Source organism: Catharus ustulatus, chromosome 16, assembly GCF_009819885.2.
Source record: "Catharus ustulatus isolate bCatUst1 chromosome 16, bCatUst1.pri.v2, whole genome shotgun sequence".
NCBI lineage: Eukaryota > Metazoa > Chordata > Aves > Passeriformes > Turdidae > Catharus > Catharus ustulatus.
Window position 1 is genome coordinate 10070674 of NC_046236.1, and position 25171 is coordinate 10095844.

The window sequence follows — 25171 nt, forward strand, 5'->3', positions numbered from 1 at the left end:
TTCTAAATGCTTTGTCTGCAGCAGTCTGGACTGTTGGAGCTGTGATAGGTCATCTTTATCCATCCTAATGTTATATTATAAAAACAAATTTTGCTTTGAATTTTTTTTCTCGAACTTCAAATGCATAGTTCTTTGACCATCTGTTCTTTGTTCTTTCCTTTTCTGCTAAACCTTTTGACATCAAAGAACAGAAAATGCTGAAAAATGCTCCCTTTGAGAGCTCTCTCAGCAGTGAAAGCAGCACAAAACCTGCCTCAATTGGCCTTTTGTGGGCAGATGATAGTTTAGAGTTTGGATCAGCTTCTTTCTGCAACCATCTCTCCACTCCAGCTGAATATGAATGGAAAGTTCCAAAATACACCCTTGAAGGGCACGGTAATTTCCTCAAGACTTTGTCACCCAGCACAATGAATCCTTCACTGTGGTAGCTCTGCAGTCAGGAGGAAGCTCTTGAAACCCAAGTGTGGCTCTGAACTGTTAGGAGAGGGCAGGGGAAAGAGCTCTGTTCATTTTCAGCCTTTTTAAGGATTTTTTTTTTTTTTAAATTTTACTGAAGAGTTAACATAGCGTACTTTGGTAGCTCTTTCTTTGCTTCCCTTGTAATTTTTAGGTAACAGGATGTTATCCAGAAAATCCAGATAAAGAGATGGATAATATTGGACCTTGGTGTCTGGTCTACAGTGTCTTGGTTTTCTGGAGCTGAGTAATAAATCAGAAATCCTTCTTCATATTTCTGCTTTCCTCTCAGCTGAGATTTTTCATGTTTATTGTTTTTCTCCAAAAGTTCTTTTGAGATTGGAAAGAAGTTTTGGGAAGTGGAGTATATAAATGTTTGAATAATAACTTCAAAAGCAAGACAGCACTTCAATTTTGGAGAAGACTTGGCTCTTCCTCAGTGTCATGGGCATAACGAATTGTCCTGCTCTGTGCAGCTAAGCTTACAGCTCAGTCCTCAGGGACACCTGACATGATGGATGTCTTGGCTTTTTAGCTGGAGATCCTTGAGGTGTGAACCTTTCATGGAATCAGGCTTTTCCCATGGTCAGAATAATCTTAAAAATCTTCAAATGAACTGTTTCTTGATTTAAAAGCATTACTAGCCTATTGCCTTTGATTGCTCAGAACTGTTTTCTTCCAGTGTAGCAGAAGGGTTTTTATACACAGTTCTGGAGTCTTAGTTTGGAGTCTTCTTTGTTTTCTTAATGCCCTGTTAATGTTGTGTAGGTCAAGGGGAGGCACAGAGGTTTTGATACTCTAATTTTGCTACCTTGAATAAGTTTTTTGGTGTTTCTTCCTGAGGAGTGAAGATACAGCCTTCAATCAAAGTTTGTTAAGAGCCATCAAGATTTTTTTTGTCTATCTCACTGTGGAGAAGTTTGTGCCCCATTTCTCTTTCCATTGAAAGTGGCAAGAAACTTCAGCAGCACTAAGAGAGAGCAAACTGCTTCCAGTGCAGTCTGTGCCATGGCCTTCAGTGAAATCTCCATTAAGGATGGGAGGGAAAACTTCCCATCTTTTTTAGGAATAGGTAGTGCAAGTAGTGAGGTACTTCAGACCAGTGTTTTCCAGTATTAAGTACTGAAGAAATTGATTGGGTTTTTTTTTGAAACAAAACCACTGTTTATATAGATTAAGTTGTCTGCAAAGCAGAGAGACTTTGTACACAAATAATATTTGGTCTTGTATTTCCCTTTCTTCCAGCTGAAGTGATTTTTCTTCTCAGATGGGCTCTCTGTGACATGAGCAGAAAAACTAATTGAACTCTCTGTTTTTCCCATCTGCCACTGGGAAACAAAAGAACAACAAAAATCCTAAAATAGGCATTCAACAAACTAAAGCTGCTCTTGTGGTGAACTGAGTGACTTTTTTTGTGAGGAAAATATATTGATGCGTGTTTTTACCTCTTGGCTGATTCACATTAGCACAAAAACTAGTTGCAGTTTGTGGGTACTTTCCTGCACTTCAGAGATTCAGGAGATAAATGATGCAATAATTTTGTCACTTTGATGAAATGATTTACTCCCACTGCTCACTAGAGGGTAGACTTGGGATTTTAATAAGAGTATTTTACAGTGATATTGCAATAGAAGCACTGCCCACAGCAGGCAGAAAAAGAAAAGGGAATATTACATCCATAAATATGAAACTGTATTTTTCATTATAGACTTTTTTTCTTGTAGAAGTGGAAAGGATTTTGTATGAGCTGGTTTTTTTGCTGGTTTTTTAGGCTGGTAAACTTAGTTATTTCATTGAAAGCTTTTAGCATATCAGTTTATCGTGGATACACAGTGAAATACGTTGGGTTATATGTTCTCTGATATTTATTTAAGTAACAGAACAGCAAAATGAAAGCAATCCTAAGGTGCATTGTTATTTTTGGCATTACAGTCTTGGATTAAAGAAAACAACTTAGAAGAGTGCATGTGTAGAACAACAGGAACTCTGCTGGCTAAATGAATGTTTTATGTTGTTTGTAGGAGTAAGTCTTTTGGACAATCCGAGTTTTGAGTAGTTTAATTGTGGTTGAAAAAAACTTTTATATGCAGTAATTGCTGTGTGCACATACTTAATTCACTCTTGGCACATTTGCAGGAAGATGCTTGTAGCATATTTATGTGGTCAAATTTTCTGAGCAGCACTCCTGTTTGTGTTTTGGTATTTTTGTCAACTTAGGAAAACAGTGAGTGTACATAATATTGAAATGAAGGTTCTGCAAGAAAATTTAAACTAATTTTTAAGATTTAATTTTCTGTTGTATTGCTTAATACTGAAGATTCTATTCTGCTGTAAATCTCAGAAATACTGAACTGTCATTCTCTGGTTTTTTTCAGTTGCTTTTTCACTTGAGACATGTTAACTTAAAATGGCATCTTCTAGGGAGTGGAGATGAGTTTAAAAATTCAAGTCTGTTGGTTAACTTGCACAGTCTGTGGTGCCATAACTAATGAGGTTACAGAGGGTAGTTTGTCTTATCCAAGTGCATTTAATCTTTTTATTGTTGTGGCACTGAAGTGCTGAGCCATCATTTAATGTATGTGGTTTATTAATTTTCCTTCTTTTGGGAAATTCAAAGATATTTATTTATTCATTATTTGCTTTGTCTGAAACTGTAGTGAGAGCACTGTTGGGAAGATGGTGTTGGTGTGGCCCAGAAAATGCTCAGAATTGCAGTGATTTCTGTTACAGAATTACTTGCATAATGTTCTGAAGTCCATGTATTGACCTTGAGAAAGTTCCTTCTTCACCTGCCTGTGGATTAAAGGAGTTATTCTCACTCTAATACTGTTAGCATTGCAGTGGAAGGAGCAGGCTGTTTGCATAATATTGTAATTTTTCTTGGGCTACTGTGGCTGCTCTTCCTGTAGTATCTTTCAATTGTTGTCTAAGACAGGAAAGAATAAGAATTTTCTTGCAGCTGAGATGAGGAGAATAGTAATAATAATTTTATTATTTATCCTGCAGTTCCTCACAGATTCTGTTGAATCCTCAACTGGGGCTCTTTCATTCCTTTTAGAAGTAAAAAGTCTCCACTGATTTTAAATAAATAAATAAATGACTTGTAATGAAACAGGTAGAAAATTATAGTGCTAAAATATAAGCCTGCTTTTCTTCTTTCACTAAATGGTCCGATCTAATAATTTGGAGTTTTACTGCTTTCTTTCTATGCAGTATGTCTGGTTGCAGTAGATAGATAATTCAATATAGTAATAGTATTTAAATTTTTCATTATATGCTTTTCAATGTTTGTGTGACTGTAAAACAGGAAAATTGTAGCAAGTTCAGAACAATAATAAATAACAATATTTTAGAATTGTATACAGAAAAGAGATAGCAGAGCCTGACAGGTTTAAGCTATTGTTATATATAAAGCTAGGACTTTGCTAAAAGGTTTTCTATAGAAAATAGAAAATACTCAACAGAACCTGTCTTTTCAGTTCAGCTTAGTGGGGGTGTGTGTGTTTGGTTTGCACTATTGAATTGGGTGATTTGTTTTTGTATGGCTTTTTTTTTTTTGTAGATTTTGACTTCAGTGTGCCAGGATCAATGAAACTCCACAACCTTATCTCCAAACTAAAGAAATGGATCAAAATTCTGGAGGCCAAAACTAAACAGCTTCCCAAGTTCTTCCTCATAGAGGAAAAGTGCCGCTTTCTAAGTAACTTTTCAGCTCAAACTGCAGAAGTGGAGATACCTGGAGAATTCCTTATGCCAAAGCCAACACATTACTACATCAAGATAGCAAGGTAACCTAAAAATTCCCTTTGGTAGCTATTATTGTTAAAATAGAGAAGCAAATTAAAGCTTTCTCCATCCATCCATCCACTCTGCAAAAGTAGATGGGTATTTTATAGTAGACATATTTTATATATGCATATTACATAAGTGTAGTCAAACTCTGATGTAAGACCTTTTTAATTTATCCTCCTTCAACAATTTCATGTCAATCACTGAACACCTGCACTGTTCAGATATATTTGGTTTTTTTGTACGTTACTGTAAGTTAAGATTCGTGCTTTTACTGTAATCACTGGAGATCCTACTGTCCAAAGTTACAAAGGTCTCACCAAATGCTCCTGGCAGGTTCATGCCGAGGGTGGAGATCGTGCAGAAGCACAACACGGCCGCGCGCAGGCTGTACATCCGCGGGCACAACGGCAAGATCTACCCCTACCTGGTGATGAATGACGCCTGCCTGACCGAGTCGCGCCGCGAGGAGCGCGTCCTGCAGCTCCTGCGCCTCCTCAACCCCTGCCTGGAGAAGAGGAAGGAGACCACCAAAAGGCATTTGTTTTTCACAGGTACTGAAAGGAGAGAGATCCGTGTTGGTTTGAAGCGTGTGTTGCGCTCAAAGGTTGTAATCGCTGGAGGGTTTTGAATATTCAGAAGGTAAATTCACATCTGCCTGGGTGATTAGTCTTGTCTGGAGCTGTAGCACCCCTCTGGAGAAGTGCAGCTGGTTGCAAGGGATCTGGGGTGTTTTTAGAAATGCTTATGTGCATTGCTTGTGATATTAAATGCACTTGTGAATATTTAAGGCAGAGATGCCCACTGGGCCTGTTGGTGTGGAAATGGGTACACATACTTCAGAATAAACATTTAGAGACAACTGAAGAGAGACAGAACAAAACCTCTTCTCCCCAAGTCGAGATACATGAATACCAAATTCCTTTTACATCTTCCACATTACAGAGAAGAAATATTTTTTCTTTTTTCTGCTGGATTTCATCTGAACAAAGTATAACAGTCTTTCTTAAAGGTAAAGAAAAATACGAAAATAATGAGTGCTCAATTTACAGTTGATATTTCTGTTAAGATATAAAAAAATGCTGCTGTAATTCTTTTTTACCTGAACTTGTAAATTAGTTATGGGCACAGCATTGAAGTTTTCTGTAGCTGGGCTTTGGCTGGTTATCAGGGCTGTGTGTTAAGGCGGGTGTGTCAGCACTGGGGATCTGGATGAGCTCAGGTTTGCTCTGCCCTCTCTGCCCCGCCCCTGCAGTGCCGCGGGTGGTGGCGGTGTCCCCGCAGATGCGGCTGGTGGAGGACAACCCCTCGTCCCTGTCCCTGGTGGAGATCTACAAACAGCGCTGTGCCAAGAAGGGCATCGAGCACGACAACCCCATCTCGCGCTACTACGACCGGCTGGCCACGGTGCAGGCTCGGGGCACGCAGGCCAGTCACCAGGTACCACGGCAAGGGCTGGGACAGGGGGCTTTCCCCAGCACCCTGAGTGTCCTGGGTGGTACATCCAGGGCTTTAAACAGCACCCTGAGTGTCCTGGGCAGTACATCCAGGGCTTTAAACAGCACTCTGAGTGCCCTGGGCAGTTCTATGCAGGGCTTTAAACAGCACCCTGAGTGTCCTGGGCAGTACATCCAGGGCTTTAAACAGCACCCTGAGTGCTCTGGGCAGTTCTATGCAGGGCTTTAAACAGCACCCTGAGTGTCCTGGGCAATTCTATCCAGGGCTTTCCACAGCACCCTGAGTGCGCTGGGCAGTACATCCAGGGCTTTCCCCAGCACCCTGAGTGTCCTGGGCAGTACATCCAGGGCTTTAAACAGCACCCTGAGTGTCCTGGGCAGTACATCCAGGGCTTTAAACAGCACCCTGAGTGTCCTGGGCAGTTCTGTCCTGGGCTTTCTCAGCACCCTGAGTGTGCCCTGAGCAATTCCATCCAGGGCTTTCCCCAGCACCCTGAGTGCTCTGGACAGTACATCCAAGGCTTTCCCCAACATCCTGAGTGCCCTGGGCAATTCCTCCCAGGGCTTTCCCCAGCACCCTGAGTGCCCTGCCCAATGTCATTTTCCCCAGCACCCTGTCAATCCTGCCCAATTTCACATTCCAGGGCTTGTCCCCAGCACCCTGCCTTTCCCCTTGCAAATTCCCCCCAGTGCTTCTTCAGAACTTAGGAAGTTCATTATGTACTAAATTACAGAATATTTTGGAGTTTAGAAAAGAGAGAGCAGATTCTGACAGGTCTAAATTATTGTTATATCTAAAGCTAGAAGGTTTTCTATATAAAATAGAAATATTCAGCATACCCTGTCTTTTAAAGGTAATTCAGCTTAGCAGGGATGTGTGTGTTTGGTAGATGTCATTAGATGTTAGACAGATACACGGTGCACAGAGAGGGGTTGGATTTTTTGCATTTATTTTGATTTTGCATAATGAGGACTCTATATCTCTTTGGAATTTTAGGTGATCTTGGAAAGATTTTATGGAAAAAAAAAGCTGTATTTGTATTGCTGGAAGTTATTTTGGGTAAATGCAACTGAAAACAGGCAGGGTGCTGATTGATTTTTTTTTTTTTTTCTCTCTTGTATAGTGCTTTAAAAATAATTAATTGACAGCATGGGAAGCAGCATTCCTAATTTACATAAGCAGCTACAGCATGCTATGTGAGGCTGGCTTCCCATGGTCTTCTAATGTTTCTCTTAAAATTGCCAGTGGATCCATTCATCTAAGCCAAACTGAGGCAGTTGGGCAATCTCACCTAATAAATGAAGTACTCAGAAAGAACAAAGCTCCCTCTCTGTAATCTCCACCCAACAACCAGTTGTGATATATAAAGTGGTTTTATGGCTTTTTTTTCTTAGGTTGAGTGCAACTTAATACATAAAAAATTCATACTCATCCAATTCTAAATACAGCTATTAGAAAATACACAGTAAATACATATTACAGATGTAATTTAAACAATTATCTCAGACTTTGTTACAAAACACAGAGCAGATCCTAATCTTACTTCTTTTTCTACCTAATTAGGCTAGTATATCCTACAGTAATTAAATATTTTGGTAGATTTTTTTTTTTAACTTTTCCCAGAAACAAGACACAGCAATTAAGAGCAGATATGCCTTTTCCCAACGAACCCTTTTGCTGTGCAGGTTCTCAGAGACATCCTGAAGGAGGTGCAGAGTAACATGGTGCCTCGCAGCATGCTCAAGGAGTGGGCTCTGCACACCTTCCCCAACGCCACGGACTACTGGACCTTCAGGAAGATGTTCACCATCCAGCTAGCCCTCATTGGCTTTGCAGAATTCATCTTTCATTTGAACAGGCTCAACCCTGAGATGCTGCAGATTGCCCAGGTGTGCTTCAGTTTGTTCATTCTCTCGTCTTGGATCAGATGGATATTTGCACTCTGCTTTTGAAATGAGTCAAAGTTCAGTATGGATAATTAACAGTGCATTTCAGTTTGGCTTTTTATTTCTGTGTGATTGCACAGCCTGTAGGGAGTACTTTAACCTGCATTCCCCTGGACATCAACTCTGCCTTCTGTGGTGATAGTTTAGAACTTTGTGAAATTGTTCTTAGATATTTGAACTCCTCATGTAAGTGACTGATAAGTCTCTCTTTTTAGTCTTCTTTCAAATATATTGTTTTCAAAAATACCTTTGTATTAAATCGATTAGGTGTAAGAAAAATAAAATTTAGAGCTTCATGTTCTGAAAGGGCTATACCCCTTTTTAAATACCATTCTCTCAAGCTACACCTCCTATTAATCATGATTTTTCTGTTTTAACCCAATATTTAAAATGAGGTTTGCCACCTTAAAAAAAAGCAAAGGTGGTATTTATTAAAGTCTCAATACAATTTTAATGCATGGAGAACTGTAGTCTGTGCAGCAATTAGGATTTTTGATCCCTTTATTAAGTGTTCAGCTGTTTACCCACAGTGAACCTTGGACACTGAATGTTGTCCCAGAGGTCTGTTGGCAGTGACTCTGTACAGATCAGGATCCAGAAGAATTTGTTCTTTATGTTTGGTATTACATGTATTTAGTAAGGTGTTTGGACACAACATTTTGAGAGAACTACTTACCTTTGTGCATGCCATTATTTATAACTTCATTGCTCAAAAGTTGTTTGGCTAAACGAGTGAAAAGCTATTGAAGCACTGTTAGAACTCAGCATTAACAATACCAAAAATCCAACTGCTTTGTTCCATGAATGAAAACCAGTATTTAATTGCTTTTGTGCACCTTTCTGTTAAACCCAGGACACAGGCAAGCTGAACGTGGCTTACTTCCGCTTTGACATTAACGATGCCACAGGAGATCTGGATGCCAATCGTCCGGTTCCCTTCCGCCTCACCCCCAACATCTCAGAGTTCCTCACCACCATTGGGGTGTCAGGGCCCCTCACTGCTTCCATGATTGCAGTAGCTCGCTGCTTTGCACAGCCAAACTTCAAGGTTTGTATTCCTTATGCAAGGTTATATGTGTTTCACAATTTATAAACTGAACAGTCCTTTTTTGGTGAAGGTAGGAACTGAATGATGGTGTGTATTTGTTTGAAAATTTTACCCTGAAGTCATCACAGAGGCCAGCTGAAATATTGGAAATGTTTGGAAATGCTTTATTTGTTATGCATAAATGTGTAATTTGATTCAGACTGGACACATTAGAGTTTGCTTTAGAAGCTTGAGACTGTTGGAGTTGGCAGATTAATACCAGAAACTCAACTCAGAGATGAGAAACAATAGAAAAGTATTTGTTGCAGGCATTTCTTTTTCATCCAAGAATAGAACTGGCCTATATGACATAAATGTGTATATATATATTAGATACAGATTTATGAATATTGTAGTCAGTGTTCTTTCCCTGTGTAGCAGAAAATAATATTCCCCAAGAGCGTAATGACTGCAAAAACACCCTCCAGGTTTTCCAAATCTTTGCCCAAGACTTCTGTGTGTGTGTTGTAAAAGCCATGAATTTAGTGGAGTAATTTAAAACTAGGATGTACACAACTGTATCTGTGTATCAATATCTTAATATATGTTACTAATTTCTGTAGAAGTCATTGTGTTTTTGTAATGGGAACTTTTTTATTAAAAGAAACACCTGGAGAGGAAATAATAAAGATGTTTGGAAGCCACACTCGCCTTGAAAAGTCTGAAATTGCAGCATGGCACCAAAAGTGTCAAAATGCTGTGGACTAAAATCTAGTTACAATTCTGTAATCTGATAGAACCTGATTGTTCTTTGGCTTAAGTGCAATAATCTGATTTTTCTTCTTCATGTAGGTCGATGGCATCCTAAAAACTGTGCTAAGGGATGAAATCATTGCCTGGCACAAAAAAACCCAAGAGGACACCTCGTCTCCACTGTCAGCAGCTGGGCAGCCCGAGAACATGGACAGCCAGCAGCTGGTGTCACTGGTTCAGAAAGCTGTGACTGCCATCATGACTCGCCTCCACAACCTCGCTCAGTTTGAGGGGGGGGAAAGCAAAGTCAACACTCTGGTAGCAGCTGCAAACAGCTTGGACAACCTCTGCAGGATGGACCCTGCCTGGCACCCCTGGCTGTGACTTGAAACTTTCAGTAGTTTGTTGTTTTTTTGTTGTTTTTGGGGGGTTTTTTGTTGTTTTTGTTTCCTCTTGTTTGTGGTGTGAGCCATATTTTGTGTTAAGAAAATGTGAAAAAAGCTTTCCAGACGATGGCTTACCTGTCACACTGCATTTTGTCAGTTTTCATTCTAGCTGTGTTTACAGTAGTAGGGAATTTTTACTGTTTTTAATTTCATGAGGAGACATTTCCTCCTGTTTAAGCAGTTGATATGCAACAGCAGCTTTTGCAAATAGATTAAAATGAAGAGAGAATAATATACAGAAAAATCTAATTTTATAAAATACAGTAATCCCCGTTACTGAGTTTTACTTTGTGAAATTTTACTTTATCACTCTCTCTTCATAATGCCAAATTGAAGGCACAGATAAATGCTCTTAAGTTTGCTTCAAATTTACACAAGCAATGTTGCTTTGTACAGACAGTTTTGTACCAAATGTTATAGAGGTGAGATTTTGTTAGGCACTGAGAAAACGATGATCAAATTGTGCTGACTTTTCCTGGAGCACAAGCTATGTACAGTAAAAGTGTAAACCATTTAGAGTATTTGGTTTAGTTGTGGACAGTGTTTGGGGGGAAGTTTATAAAAGGATGGAAAAAGTCATCCTTTGATACCTGTATTTGTCTGTAATAGAGAAAAAGCAAAATCTTATCAAGTTCTCTTTACTGTTTAGAATTACAGTAGCTTCTTTAGAATCAATCTGTTCCTTTGTAATTTAAGAAAAAGAGCAGTTTAATGTTTCACTTGTCTTTCTGTTGTGTTAGCATTTTTATAAAACTTCAGTGTTGAGAATGTTAAATTTGTACAGAGTGATTTTTTTCAAAATAAATATTTTATAAAACTCTCTGTGGTATTCATTTTATTTATAATATTTTTAATATTAGCCTAAGAGTATGATTTTGAGTCATTGTATGATGGATGAATCAAACATGGGCCTTCATTCCCATGCTTGGTGCTCCTTTTGTGTAAAAGAGAGTTTTGCTCTATGGCACTATGTACAAGGGGAAGCTCAAATAAATGAGTGCTAAGGACTATAAAAGGATTTGAAAACAAACAATTTTTTTTGGCAAAGACTTACTTCCTTATCAAAATCATGTTGGCAAGACTAATCTTATAAAACATAGCACTTCCTGCATGTGTCACAACATGCTCAGTCTGCAGTCATTCACAACTGAGCTCAGTGCTTTCAGGACTTGAAGGGAATTGTTGCCTTCCCTTTATTGAAGATTGTAATGTTTGCAGCTGTGAAATACAGCACACACTGCACAGAGGAGTTGCAGGATCATTTCTTCATCATGTGCCTGTCTTGGATATGTCTGAGAGATGACAGCATTCCCTGACAGGAAGTCATCAGATAATTCAGCTGCTTTTCTGTCCATGATAGAATCTTAATGGGAAAATGTGAATGTGAGTTGAGAGGCAAACTCGGTTGTCTTTAGATTTGTGACATCTCTTTTGCTCGTGGCATCATCTCAGATATACTCCTGAAAGAAGAATTGGGGTGTGAGGGAGCAGGGAATTATTTTAATGAGCTCCCTGATGGTGTTAATGTGCAAATGTTAATACCTGGTTCTCTTCTTTCCTGAGCCTATGCTATGGATGTACCTCAATTTGTGAGAAGGTTTATGCAGTCTTAGCCCAGAGTTTTACCACCAGCTCCAGGAGATAAATCTGAAAGCTTTTAGTTATACATGAGCATTCTTCAGAGCCTGGGGGATATCTGACATCTCTTGTATCAGCAGCAGCTGTCCATTAGCAGGAAAGTGCTTTGACAAAGTACAGGGTATGAAGTTCCTGATTATCTTCACGAACATGTAACATCTATTTTAGCTGCATTTAATTTTTTATGATTGTAGATAAGGGTTCCCTCTCTCTTGCTGAGGGAGAGATCTTGCTTGTTAGAGAGCCATGCTCAGAATGCATCTTGCTGAGCAGATGCTTGAAAGTGAGCTACATTAATTGTCAATTCACTCTAAGTATTCTCTTCAAGGTCTCTTCCCTCAGATTAGATACTACACAAAAAAGCCCATGTTATTACTCTGTAAAGTCAAACACTGGAGAATTAAGAGAGGTAAAATTTTCTCTGAAATTGTGTGTATGAGGATTATGCCATTCTGAAAATTCCTCCTGTTGTGTTTGTTTTTTAACCCCTGTAGAGTCATGTACAGATTTCACCAGATCTTCTTGAGGGTAGCTAGTGACAAGTCCTTAACCCCAAAGTTGTGCCACTCATAATTCTGTATAATAGAGATACACATGTTGGAAGATTTTGGCACGTGTACCTTGTTGGTGTGAATTGAGTGCTCTGGGAGGTCACTCAGGGCACAGAAACACTAATAACTAAGAAGCAAATTTGGCATGAAAAACTGGATAAAAATGTAAGCTATGGATATTATATAGAGAATAAACAGTTGTCAGGTTTCTCAAATTACACTAGTTTTTGTCTCCTGACTTCTGTAATCATGTTTGACTCTGTCTTTATTAGACGATGCTGCTGCAATTTAACTTTTTAATATTACAGTCTGCTCTCAAAGTAGATTAACAGAATTTATTTGCTTAAGTGCATTGTACTCTGAAACAAAAGCCTTTAACAGTAGTTGTGTGTTTGAGTCCACCCTCTGAAAGTGGTGTGCCACTTTCCTCTCCTGTAATTGGGCTGTCCATGAATTGTCAGATACAGAGAGTGAGCAAGGGATTAGTTATTACTGGAAGATGATGACTCAAAGCGTTTCAGTGGCAGACAATGAAAGCTCTGTTTCATAATGGCAGTCGAATAAAGTTGCTTTTAAGGCTCCTATCTGTTTCAAATATGATGTATGAAATGTTCCTTTGTGGCTTAGAAGCCTATTCAGAGAGAAGATTTCACACTCACAGGAGCTTTTAATCAGCTCAGTGTGGGTGCATTTCACATTTAAGAGGTTCAAGAGAGCACATGTGAAACAACTGATGTCTTGTGTGTGGTTTATCACCATCATCCCTGGGCTGTGTCTGGTCTCACTGTCCCTGGGTGTATGAGCTGTGAGCCAAAGGGCAGTGCCACCTCACCTGGGACCTCCTAAACCAGGGCTCAAGGTGCTGAAATGCAGAAAAAAAGGAAGTCTGTGAAATTGTTAACTTAGACTTTGATCTCTTGATGTGGCCTTTTCATCTTTAGATGAGCATTGCCTTTCCCTGAGAGCTCCAGGCTTGGGTTGAGCTCCCTCTCTGCCTTCAAACTTCTCCCTCCCCTGTTATAATCCAATGCTTTACTCTGAGAAATCTTTTTATTTCTTCCAAATCCCCCCAGAAGATATCACAGAGGATTCCAGCATCCTGTGCCATGAGGGACCTGCTGGGTGACCTCTGCCAGCCCTGGGACAGAAATGCTGGGGAGGAGAAGGGAAGGAGGGAAGGGAGGGCTGATGGGCACCGTGATGTGCTGCCCCTTCACCTCTCCAAGGGGAAATGACTGAGTGCAATCCATTGCAAAAACACGGAATTTTAAGCAAGGAAGCAGAAGTGGCAGAGGCAAAGCTGAGCCTGGTGAAACACAAAGAGGCTGCCCTAAAATTTGTTTCTTTCTTTGTTTCTTTTATTGGTTTTCCCTCAAGAATGGAGTTTCATGTTAAATGCCAACAAATCAAGTGGAATCCCCCAGCCCAGGTTGTTCTGCTGAGGACAGTGAGCAGCCTGGCAAATGTTTTCAGCTGGTGTAACTTGCTCTGATGGATGGGTGTGGTACAGCCAGGGCTCAGGACACCATCAGGGAAACTCGGTAAGGGATATTTTGGTGTTACAAAATGCATTTTTATTTGTTTGTTTGTTTTGTTTGGGATGTTTTTGTCCTTTGGTGATGCTTTTCCCTCTGACTCCACTGGAGCACTATGTGTGCTCGATATACTCTTGGAAAATCCTTCTTGAGTGAGCTGTCAAACCCATGCAGACCTTGTGTAGCCCTGGAGGATCATACCAGGCTGCTTGTAAGAAATGAGGTGCCAAAGCTGGCTGTGTCTGCACTTCCAAGGGAGCAGCACTAGCTGCTGTGGGCACTTCTCTGCCCCCTGCTTTGGCACTGTGCTCTGGGCAGAAGTTCATTTCCTATTGTGTTCAGCCACACAAACCTCGTTAGAGCCTTGTATGAACTTCTCTTGCCATTTCATCCACAATGCTTGGGTTTCTTAGGAGAAAACACTGAACTGTCACAGAAATCAGCTGTCATAACAAAGCACTGGTGAAAGCCCATTTCCAGTCCCCCTGGTTCTTGTGCTGAACGTGCTGTAGATGTTTGGTATTTTTGGAGGTGCTATTAGCTTTGGCTTGTTAAATTCATGTGCTCCACACCCTAACAGCAGGCTTCACTTGCTGCCTGCAGCCTGATTTTACTTTTTTGGGGAAAGGATATTTATTGAGGTTCTAAGACACTGTCAGGCTTGTACCTTTATCCATCAGGCATTGCTTACCCTCAGTCCACCCCTGCTACAGTACAGTACAGTAATCCCTGTATTAAAGAAGCTTGCTCAGTCTGACAGCTGGGAAAGGACAGACCTTTGCTGGCTCTTTGTTTCTCTTGATGCTAACCCATTAATTACTGTCTTTCTCCACTCCTTGCTGCTGTTTGTAAGAAAGTGGCATTAAAGAACCTTTTCTGCTTATTCAGCAAGAGTTCTCATCAGTAGCAATTCATAAACCACTTTAGAGTGGGTCAGTATTGCTTTACTATCCCTTGAAGCAATACTAAGTGGCACAGAACTTTTAAATGAGGTCTGGTGGTGTCACTGAAATGTTGTTTCTTTGTGTAATAGCTGTCCCTATTCCTCTCTGTAATATAAAAAATAGTGATTATCAAGGAAAGAAAGATGCCATATTAAAATTCTGTAAATGAACTGCATGCATTATTATAAAATCTGGTTTTTAACCTCTCATGCAGTACACTATGCTATCATTTATCTTTCAGCTTGAGCATGTGAAGGAGCTGCTCCCCATCTTTGTGGGGTTCTGAGGAGGAGTGGGGACTGGGGCTTCAGGGTTCCTTGTCTGAGTCTGTGTGTGGTGCAAAGTCTCTGGTATGAAATAAATCTGTGAGGGAAAAGAATTTGATATTTTTGATACTTAGGATGTGTGTGTATGTTGTAAAAACACAGTGGCTTTGTAGTCTGTGAGTGAGAAGTGTCTCCCAGTTAAAACAAATTTCCTGCCTTTCCTGTCTAGGTGCTGCAGTCTGGGTGGTCCAAACTCAATTTTGTTGGGATTAAACGAATTTAGAGAAAATTTTCTGGGACAGTGTCCAAAATTCTGTGATCTCCCATAGCCCCTTTGCCCTCTTCTCCCTTCCACTCTCTGTGCCTGGCAGAGACAAAATGCATGGCCATGCCCAGACACAGGAGATGGCACAGTGACAGTAAAACCGAGGCAGGGCAGATGAATTTGCCCTGCAGGCTGTATCTGGTTTCCAGATGTGGAGCTGGATGCACCCTCTGTGAGATGTGCTGCCCTTGCTTTAGCCTTTGGAAATTTCTGGAGAGAAAAGAGTAATTTTTTACTGTGGCCTGTAAACTCTTGGTGAAAGTGTTGGGATTCTTTTGTATTCTGGAAATGGATCAAAATTGGAAGATTTATGAACCAGAGACACTGAGGAACTGGATAGAAGGACCCTTCCTCTGTCCTACTACCTGGTTTTGATCTGGTGATTTGGGGAAAAGAAAGACTCAAAATTCCTGAGCTTTTCACAGTCTTGCAAAAAAATAAACATTAGTTTGAGGTGAAAATATGAGACTTGCTTGTCTGTGCTTTGGCTGTTTCACCGAGCTGGTGTGTTGTGAATGAGGTGACTATTGAAAGTGCCAAAATGCTTGTTTTATTCCTTCTGTGACAGATGTGATGCTGTAGAGCTGTGGGATGGTTCAGCACAGATATGAATTCTGTGTTCAGCTCTCAAACAGGCTGTCACTCATGCAGGGAAAGATAACTAGCTCAGTTTAGCTTTCATTCACATCTATTTTTTAGGCATTATGTGTACTATGGGATTCATCTGTTCTTTTCTGTGACCTGAATGAAGGTATTTTGCTGTAGTAATAGTTACATCCAGGGGTGCTCAGCTTCTGTGGCACTCTTCTGCAAATCCACCTAGAAGGAGAACACAGCTTTGCTAACTGTGTTTTTTACACCACACACATGGTTTTATGTGAAATAAGTTCTTAGACTGCCACAAAAATTATTCTTTAGGAGGACTGATGAAATGTCAGGGTTACTCAATTTAGTGTCTAAACCCTCACTTCTCAATAGGAGGTTTTATTTTAGAAAACATTTTATAACTTTTTAGGCTGTTTCTGAATAAGAGCAGATACTTGGTTAAGCTGTGCTTGTGTAGCTCTTGGTTTTTATTGCAGCATGGTAACCAATGCTTGAGAGGGATTTTCACCAATTTTTAGTTCTGTCTTTGTAAAATATCAGAACCATAGATTTCAGGGGTTTTGTTAAGAGCAACATACACAGAATTAATGGCATAATCCCTCATTCCAGATTCCAACAAAACAAAACACTGATGTATTTCCTTTGCAATGAAAAATACTGCCTTAACTTCTCAGTGTTTCTCTTTTAAATGTTGATAAGTTAAAGACTAGCCTTGAGTTTTCTAAATAACAGAGTATCTTTGTCAGATCACAATCTTAAAAACCTCACTATTATTTACACAGACCTAAATGCAGATGCAGAATTGGAATTGTCCACTGACTGCAGCTCATTCTTGGAGGAATGCAGCTGAATGGTTTGAAATTTAGTTCACAGTTCCTACATCTGAGGATGTGAAAGAATCCCTGACATCTGCCAGCCATGGCACAGGCTGGCAAATGCCAAGATCTGCTTTCTGTTTCTCATTGACTCACTTTGTCATGTTGGTTGAGTTATTTCACTCCTTTCTCCTGATTTCCCTGCTACTCTTTTACATTTTTCTTAAAGGAAAAGCTTGACCAGAGCCTGGCACAATGAGAGGTTCAGTGCAGGGCCGTGTCTGTAAGAGTCCCTGCTGTGTAAATCATGTTTTGTAAATCATGTTTTGTTCTTCAGCTATGATTGGTTTGATCACTCAGGAGCTGGATGCACACAGAAAAGAAACATTGCCCCTTTTACCTTTAGCAGAATTGTTCCCATGTAATTTATGAGTGTTTGGCACTTCTGAGACATTCTACTTTTCCTAGAGTAGAAGCTAATTACCTTAGCTGCAAAATTTTTCCTGTCTGTATTTGCAAATTTGGTTAACAATTATATTCCTATTTTTCCTGAATCAATGGCAAGAACTGCACCCTTAGAGTTGTGTGATTCACCTCTCTATGTGCTTTTAATGTTATTCAGAAGTAGCAGGGATAAATGCTCTCAGTTGAAGCAGTAGATTACAGAACATGAATCAGTGATAAAAATGTGCAAATGGACCTGACATCAGTGGTGTAGCTGAAATATTTTTTCATGATTGCTCTTGGGGATTTGCAGTATCTGTCCCCACCATCTTTAATAGGTAGCTGTTCATGAATCAAATAATACAATTTCAGTCAAGAAGCAGCCCGCCAGTGGGAGAAGTGCATGAACATAAATTACATAATTATTATTCTGCTTGCTTCTATGCATTTAATCACAAACCAGCAGAAGCCTGAAGATACAAAATAAACCTTAAAGGCATCATCATCTTAAACAACAGTAGCAACACACCAACATGTGCCCTGTAAAATAGAATAAGATTAGTAAAAAGTGACACTGCTTAATTTATTTTCCTCTTTTGTGATCATTAGGCAATAACACTAAATTAGCTCAGCATATTTGCTCACCAAGTCAACAATTCTTGAAGCAAAGGTGCAGAGAACTGGAGACTTACTGGGATACATGGATTGTACCTCCTGTTATTAGAATAGAAGAGAAAAAGGGGGGATTTTATTTATGTTTTCTTAGGGCACCTCTCTCTGTGTGATAGAGGTAACCCAGTGATGTTTGCCTGAATTTGAGAGTCTGCAACAACAGACCTGAGGGGAAAAGTGCTTCATCTTTTGGAACTGGCTGCTGACACCAAGGGCAGTCATGGATTTTTTAGTTGTGAACTCTCTTCCTGTTTATGAAAGAAGAGCAAGAGTCATGCAGTGGATTCTCATCATCAAGCAACACAATTTCTTTTCTAGCCAATCAATAATAAAAATAAAATTAATTCTTCTTGCCTATGAGTAGATATCTATAATATTTTCCCTTTTTGGGGTACATTTCAAATATTTAGCTTGCCTTGGAGGTAGAGGAAGCAGAACAAACATTTAGTGCTTTAGTGTGGCCAGAGATGTGTTTTTTGCAGTAGATCACAAGCAGTGTGTCTAAAACTAGAGACTCTGGCCTAGGGAGGAGGATATTTTAGATTTAGATGTTTTAGATACTTAGTTATGGCACGGTGTGTGTGCCATTGGCTTGTTGCTCTTTCAGCAGTGGTTTTGGCTGTTCACTCATTTTCCAGGTTGAACCATCCTGGTGTCTGTGCCAGGGCGAGGTCCCCGAGCCACCTCCAGGCTCACAGCAATGTCACCTTGTCCCTGCCTGATCTGCCCCCTAATTCAGCCTGGGGAAAGGCAGAACTCACCATGGATGGGGAAACAGCAGGGAAATCTGTGCTCAGGGCTTGCAGGGTGAGGTGGCCTGGGGGTGCAGGTGCCAGCAGAGCTACAGGAGTTAACTGCATCCAAAAAACGACCCAGGAATCTTATTTTTGTTACTTTAATTCTGTGTACATCACAAACAAACAAGCTGTAATGGGAAAAACCATTTTATCAATATCCTGTGTCAATGATATGGAGATTAAGGGCAGCTGGATTCCAGCAATAGCACAAAATGTTGGGCAGAGTATTTCTATGCAATTTAATCCTTTAATCCATGCAGTAAATAAATGTTTTTGATCTGAAGCACAATCACTTTGATTACAGCAGCAGAGGGGCGTGATTTTTATTCTGCTGCTTTGTGTGGGCAAGATAGGAAAGAGACTGATGGAGGTTTGACAGGGTGAGCCCTGTAAATGTATTGCCTTCCTGTGCTTTAGACAAATTAATTGTGGGTAAGGGCACTGGTATTAGCAGAACAGACCAAGGCTCAGTTTCTTGTCAACCATATCTCAAGTATGATTAGTATTCTCCCAGAAAAGTTTTGTTTTCAGAAATTTTGCTTTCAGAAAATAATATAATTGTTGTTCTTTTTTAAACTATCTTCAAATGAAAATAATTTCGATTTTTAAGAAATTCAATGCATTTTATGTGGAAAATTTAACCTTCAAAGTTTAAAAATAGTAAAAATCAATTTTTAATTTTTGTTCTCAATTCAACCAGACACATAGTCAATTACAGCTTTTTTTGATGGGATGCTGTTGGGATGTTCTCAATTTAAAAGCATTCCATCTCATGTCAAATTAATACCAAACCTTATGTTTATTTTTTAAGTGGTAAAAAAATAGAACAGTTGGGCTTTCTTACTGTGCTAGTGTCGACTTATATTTTCAGCTGACCTGCAGCTGGTATTTAAAGGAACCTTATGCTTTGGGGCTAACCTAATAAAATAATTGTGACCCTTCTACAGTGAGGGGGAAGCAGATCACTGTAATTAAAGGTGGTCAGTTATTTTGAGAGCGTGAATTTACATGAGATTAAAAAACAAAAAGAGATTTTTGGACAGAAATGCATCTAACAATGAATTTTAAAAGTTCAATCCAGAAAATGATGATTCTTTGCACAGCCTGAGTGCAGCACTAAGCAAACAAAGCAACATTCACTCAGTCACGTTGCCACACTCCATGGAGGCATTTGTGGGGTGTGGATAAAAATGAAAGAATGAGGGGAGTTGTGATGTTTCACTCCAAGCTTCTTAATTACTGTTAATTACAATGGAAACACTGCCCAGGTTCTCTGCCAGAGCTGCAGGCTGTGCAGGGATGGAGCTGGGAAAACTCCAGGGATGGAGCTGATGCTCTAAAAGTGAGGGAGAATTTCAGTAGGATGGATTGTAATAATCCAGTTAAATTAATTGAGATCTAAATGGGGCAGGCCTTTGAACATCTAAGTAAATATTGGCAGGGTTTAGGGAGGGTTGAGTTTAGTTTGTCCTTCAGAGAGACCTCTTGGTTTGCAGTGTGGCTCCTCGAAAACTTTTGGGTTTCAGCTGCTTTTATTAGTAATAGTGGTACAGTTCAGAAATCTCAAGTTTATTTTAGATTTGCTCTAATCCATTTTATTAGAATGGCCACTAGGTCCTTTAAAACAAATTTTACTGTCCAATGGCTACGCCTGATTTCTCTCTCAGTTTTGCATCCCAAACCTGTTGCCTTCTTCCAAAATTCAGAAAATATCACCCCTAATCACATGTGGATCCAGTCTGGGTGGCTATTGGGAGTTTATTTAAATTATAATTTGTTTGTAATATCCTTTTACTTGAAATGTTATGGAGCATATTATTCTTATTTATTGTTCTTTAAAGAGAAAGAAGAAAATTTGTGGATCCAATTTTATTTTTAATACAATAATTAAATATACTTTGCTATTTGAACTATCAATCCCTTGGGATGTCTCAAATAGATATTTTTAAGTGTAGAGCTTAAACTTTTCGTGGAAGAACTGTCATTTTCTTTATTTACATGCTGCCCACTACAATGGGGTTTTTATTCATCAGAGCTGTCCCTAAGTAATTAGTTAAGTGATGAGGCATTTTCTTCACAAACCCAGAGGGGCTTTTTAGTACAATTTTTTTAAAAAATGTAATATTTTAAGTCTGATTTTCCATCCTATGAGCTATAAATCATACCTGTTTACAGATATGTATGGAATTCTGTGGACTAATGATTTGAAAGTGCTATCACAGGAAACAATGGTGTTGCACAATAGTTGACTCCCCCAGGAAATTGCAGAGCTATCTCAGTGCTCAGGAGGTTTAAAACTGTCAGTGCTTGGTAAAGATGAGTAATAGCAATCCTAGGTGTTCTCAGCCTTGAGTTTTAAAATTGTTTTCAACTCTCAATGCAAATGTCCCTTTCAAGGTGAAAAATGTCACACCAGAAAGGCTGAAAAGTTTCCAGGCAATTACACTGGTGAATAAGTGTGTATGGATTCTTGATAACTTCAAAATAAGCTCTTTTAAAATAAATAATAATAGTGGAAAAGACAAGAGGCCCTTGTAATTTATATATGGGTTGACTGAGAAAATAAAGCATTGAGTAAATCTCTAAGGCTATTTACTGATTGCTGAAGTCTAGAAATGATATTTTCAGTTCTGCATTAAGGTTGCCTCTACAGTCCAGCTCCACAAAGGCTGTCAGGTTTTATGTAATGACCTGGCAAGTCTCAGTCACTGACCTTCAGAGCCCCAGATTTCATTTTAAATTGCAAACCAATATTGATAGGCAGTATTCCATCCACAGTTTATCTCTTGCTAATTTGACAGAATATATGAGCAGCAAATGTGGTTTCTCTTTTTTCTCACCACAGCTCTCTCTGCTGTGGACAACATGAAGTCTTTCACAACAATTTTTTTCATGTTCGTTTTATGCCAAGAATCTGGCTACCTGTCCAACAGATGCAAAAAGCTCCTTTTGTCTTTTCCTGGCAATTTTAGGAGCTTTAAAGACAGAGACACAGAAAGAGTGTTGTGAGTGCAACTGAGCAAATGAAGGTTGGTATTTCAGAGGACAGGGAGGAATTTGTTTAATGTGTGTCGTGATTCTCATAATTTTCTGTTGGCATATGATGGTTGGTTGATGGACACCCAAATGGCAACATATTCATGTTTGACACAACTGAGATTTGATAGCTGTGTTGTCACTCTGTAGAAAACAAGAATCCTTGTATGTCAGGAAACAAACATGCTTCCTTGGAACTATTATTTGTAGGCACTTTGAAAAACAGCTTTTAAAATCCCTGCTTAGCAAATTCCCTCATGCAAAAGAGAATTTTTATTACTTAAACAATTATTATTATTTAATGTGAATTTGAATTTTAAACAGTGCATTTCCAAAGAAATATCTGCACTTGATTGCAATTCTTTCTCCCATCATTATCCTTTAGGGGAACTGTACATAGTGTGCCTGGAGAAACCTGGAGGCTCTCTTAGTGGACTACATCATGTCCACAAGGAAAGGGGGTATATTTAGATGCTTTACAAATGACAGAGATAAATCTGTTGTGATTTGGCATCAGGCATAGGTTTGTATTCTAAATGAAAGAACAATTTTTTCTTTAAACATTGTAACTCTGAAACATAATAGGTAAAAGAGTTAAAAATAAAAATTTAAAGCAACTTTTCTTTAGGCAAAAGGGAGCAAAGAGGGATTAAAGCAGGTAAAGGAAGTTCATAAATGGATAACTGGAAGAAAGAATTATGTGAATCATGTACTACAGACAACTTTCAGAGATATGAGGCTCTACAACTATTTTTATCTAGTGCTTTATAGCTGTAATCTGGAAAACTGCTCACACACATATAACATGGAAGCAATTCCATTGCTTTCAGTGAGTTAGGAACAAATGGGGCAGCCATATGTGAATATGTTTTCCAGCTTAGAGCTATCAGACTCTCCTTTGTGCCTGTTTAAAGCACCCAGTGAAGTCAGTGGGAATTTGGGCCAGTTGGAGATTTCATCTGGAGCTCATTTGGAGCAGTCTCACAGCAGAGCTTGTGTTTCCCTTCAGGATGTAACTCACAAAAAAAGAAAAATCAGGCATCCCTTCACCCTTTCACGAGGTCAGGACAAGACACATTCTGATTGCTGCTCAGGAGGGGATCCTCAGGCACATCACTGCTTGCCCTGGGGGAATTTGCCCTCCCAGCTCCTTGGATTGCAGGGCTAAGGCAGAGCTGGGAGAGTGTGGCCAGGCAAGCCTCGTGTTAGTGACACTGCTGTCTGCTGGGGGCTGGACCTCTCACTGAAAGGTGAAATTTGGGCTTCTTGACCCCATGGTGAGTGCCATGAACGAGCTGATGCCAGTTTAGAAATTGCTTGTCCTGTATCCTCCCTGCCTGGGGTGAGCACACCTGTATTTAACCAAATTAACCACCCTCCACTCTTTTCCAAATCTGGCTTGGGAAGGACAAACCCTGGCTAAGCTTGGTGAGGTTTGAAACAATGGGAGAAATAGGGCCACTTGCTAAATTATTTGTAGTACAGTTGCAAAGGTAACTGAAATGTAAAAGGTAACTGAAATGTAAAAGGTAACTGAAAAAGGTAACTGAAAATGGTAACTGTGATTTCAGTTACAACTCTATCTTTAAGGATCAATGGTGTGTATGAAACTGCAAGCTGTTTCCATTATAGCTTATCAACAGAATAATATTTGTCTTTTTCTCATCTGTCTCTTTTTGCCTGTGAGGGAAAAAAAAAAGTTTCAAAGTATTTTTCCCAAAGGAATAATTTTTCAAGATATATTAACTTGAAAAGCAGCACCCATCATGAAAACATCATTTCTTACCTACCAATTATGTAGAGTCACTGAGTTGAAAGCCCATTGCACACTCCTACCACGAGTAGATCAACACCATGCATCTCTGAAGCAGCACATTGATATGGACCTATTCAGATTATCAGTTTCAGCTATGTGTAACCATTCTATTATAATTGACCTGGGTTTGTTTCTACATGTCTCCCTCATTAAAATGTATAGCACCTGGGCTAATGGATTTTGTTTCTATCAAGATATAATGAGGACTGGCATATCTGCATATTCTCTGAGTGCACCAAGAGCAGAGACAAATACTCCATTTTATTACCATCTGACAGAGACATAATGATTGCTGAGAAACTCATTACCATCATATTATGCAATGATTTAACTTGAAAACCTTGCTGTGCTGCAGCCTGGCAGTGGTGGAGCTCCTGGAAATGCCTGGTTTTGTGTTTGAGTAGCATGAGCTGAGCTGGTTCCCCTCAGCCCCTGTGCTGCACACAGTCTATTTGCTTTGCAGATTCCTGACTGGCTTTGAGTGTATTTCATTAGTGTGTAATTAAGGAATATTACTGAAATGGTGAGAGAAGCACACGTGGTGAAAATACAGGTAGGGAAGGAAGTTGGTACAGGAGGGAGAACTAAATATTCTTCCTTCTCTCTGAGCTCTCCCTGATTTGCACACCCCATAACGCTGTGGTTTATAGGTGTTGGAGGTTTATAGGTAAGGCACTCTGGCTCCTCTTTTGAGGCAGCTGCTGAGAGAGTTCCAGCAGCTCTTGGTCAACTTTTCTGCAGCTTTGCAGACACAGACAGGTACTTAGAGATAAAAGCTTTTCAGCTGCAATTTGTGTCTTCGTTCTCTGTACAACTTTCCTGTTCCAAATGGTACTGCTGAGCTGATTTCTTCAGAGCTCAGTTTAGTGCAAAGACCGTGACAGAAAATGTCACTGAGCACAGTTTATCATTTGAACACAAAACCCCTCAGTAATGCAAAATAACACGGTTCAGCTGGCAAATGCTGGCTGCAGCCACTCTGCTTTCATGCTAGGCAGGGGAGAGGGGTGAACTGATAATTTGTCTCTGTCACCTGAGATAGGAGGTCCTTAAGTGTTCTAAATATCTATATAATAGTCAAGAAGGTTCTAGTCAGGTTCTAACCCCTTCCAGCCTGGTTGACAAATTCACCTCAAGGTTTAAAATTTCACTGTATGTGAAAGGGGTGGGAGCAACGTTCTCATTTCTTCTTCCAATGTGTAAGATTCACAGTGCTGAAATATGTTAAAGGGTTCATTGTTTCATATAAGTATCTACAGAGAAATGCACATTTTTAAGGGTGGCAGGGAGGGAGATGGTAAGAGAGCTTTGGTATCTTGTAAAATTTTCAACTTCAGAAATTGTGGTAACATTTCAAATTTCAAACATTGAGCAGCCCTAATCAAATGTCAGGCTGGATGCATGTTTGGGATGTTTTGGGAGTGTCATTTTATATCATTGGACAGCTACTTCAGCAACTTGGATGCCTTTGAAAATAATTTGTTCTTTTAAGGAAGCTCGGTTACTGAAGAAACACACAGTGTGTTCACACCACACAGATGTGATTTATCTGGTGACAGGAGGAGTGATCTAGAAATCTAACTTTAGCCATTTGATTTCAGTACTGTAAAGTCAATGGATAGAGATTAGTGCAGAAAGAAAAATGCCAGGGATGATGCACAAACCTGTTTCCACCCAGTCAGCAATGAGAACTTTGCAATACCAAAGACCATAAAGACTAAATTCAATCCTGAGCTTGTTCACCTGTGTTTTAGTATTTAGGAAGGAGGAGAATGAGTAAGCTTCTTCTGTTTATGGACATTGGTGAGCAAGTTAACAGGTTCAAATGCCTGCTGATAAAGGCAATATGAA

General features: G+C 39.6%; 1 protein-coding gene across 3 annotated transcripts in view; it reads left to right on the forward strand.

The window, feature by feature from the left end:
* LOC117003719 (transformation/transcription domain associated protein) overlaps window positions 1-10682 on the forward strand; it is a 74111-nt gene extending 63429 nt beyond the window's left edge. For all 3 annotated transcript variants that reach the window (XM_033073840.1, XM_033073839.1, XM_033073842.1), the window contains exons 66-71: window positions 4019-4244; window positions 4582-4799; window positions 5501-5685; window positions 7389-7592; window positions 8503-8697; window positions 9529-10682. In XM_033073840.1, coding sequence (XP_032929731.1) covers window positions 4019-4244; window positions 4582-4799; window positions 5501-5685; window positions 7389-7592; window positions 8503-8697; window positions 9529-9813 — 1313 coding nt within the window. In that variant the 3' untranslated portion in view covers window positions 9814-10682. The remainder of the gene's footprint in view (window positions 1-4018; window positions 4245-4581; window positions 4800-5500; window positions 5686-7388; window positions 7593-8502; window positions 8698-9528) is intronic.
* Window positions 10683-25171: the final 14489 nt, after the last annotated feature.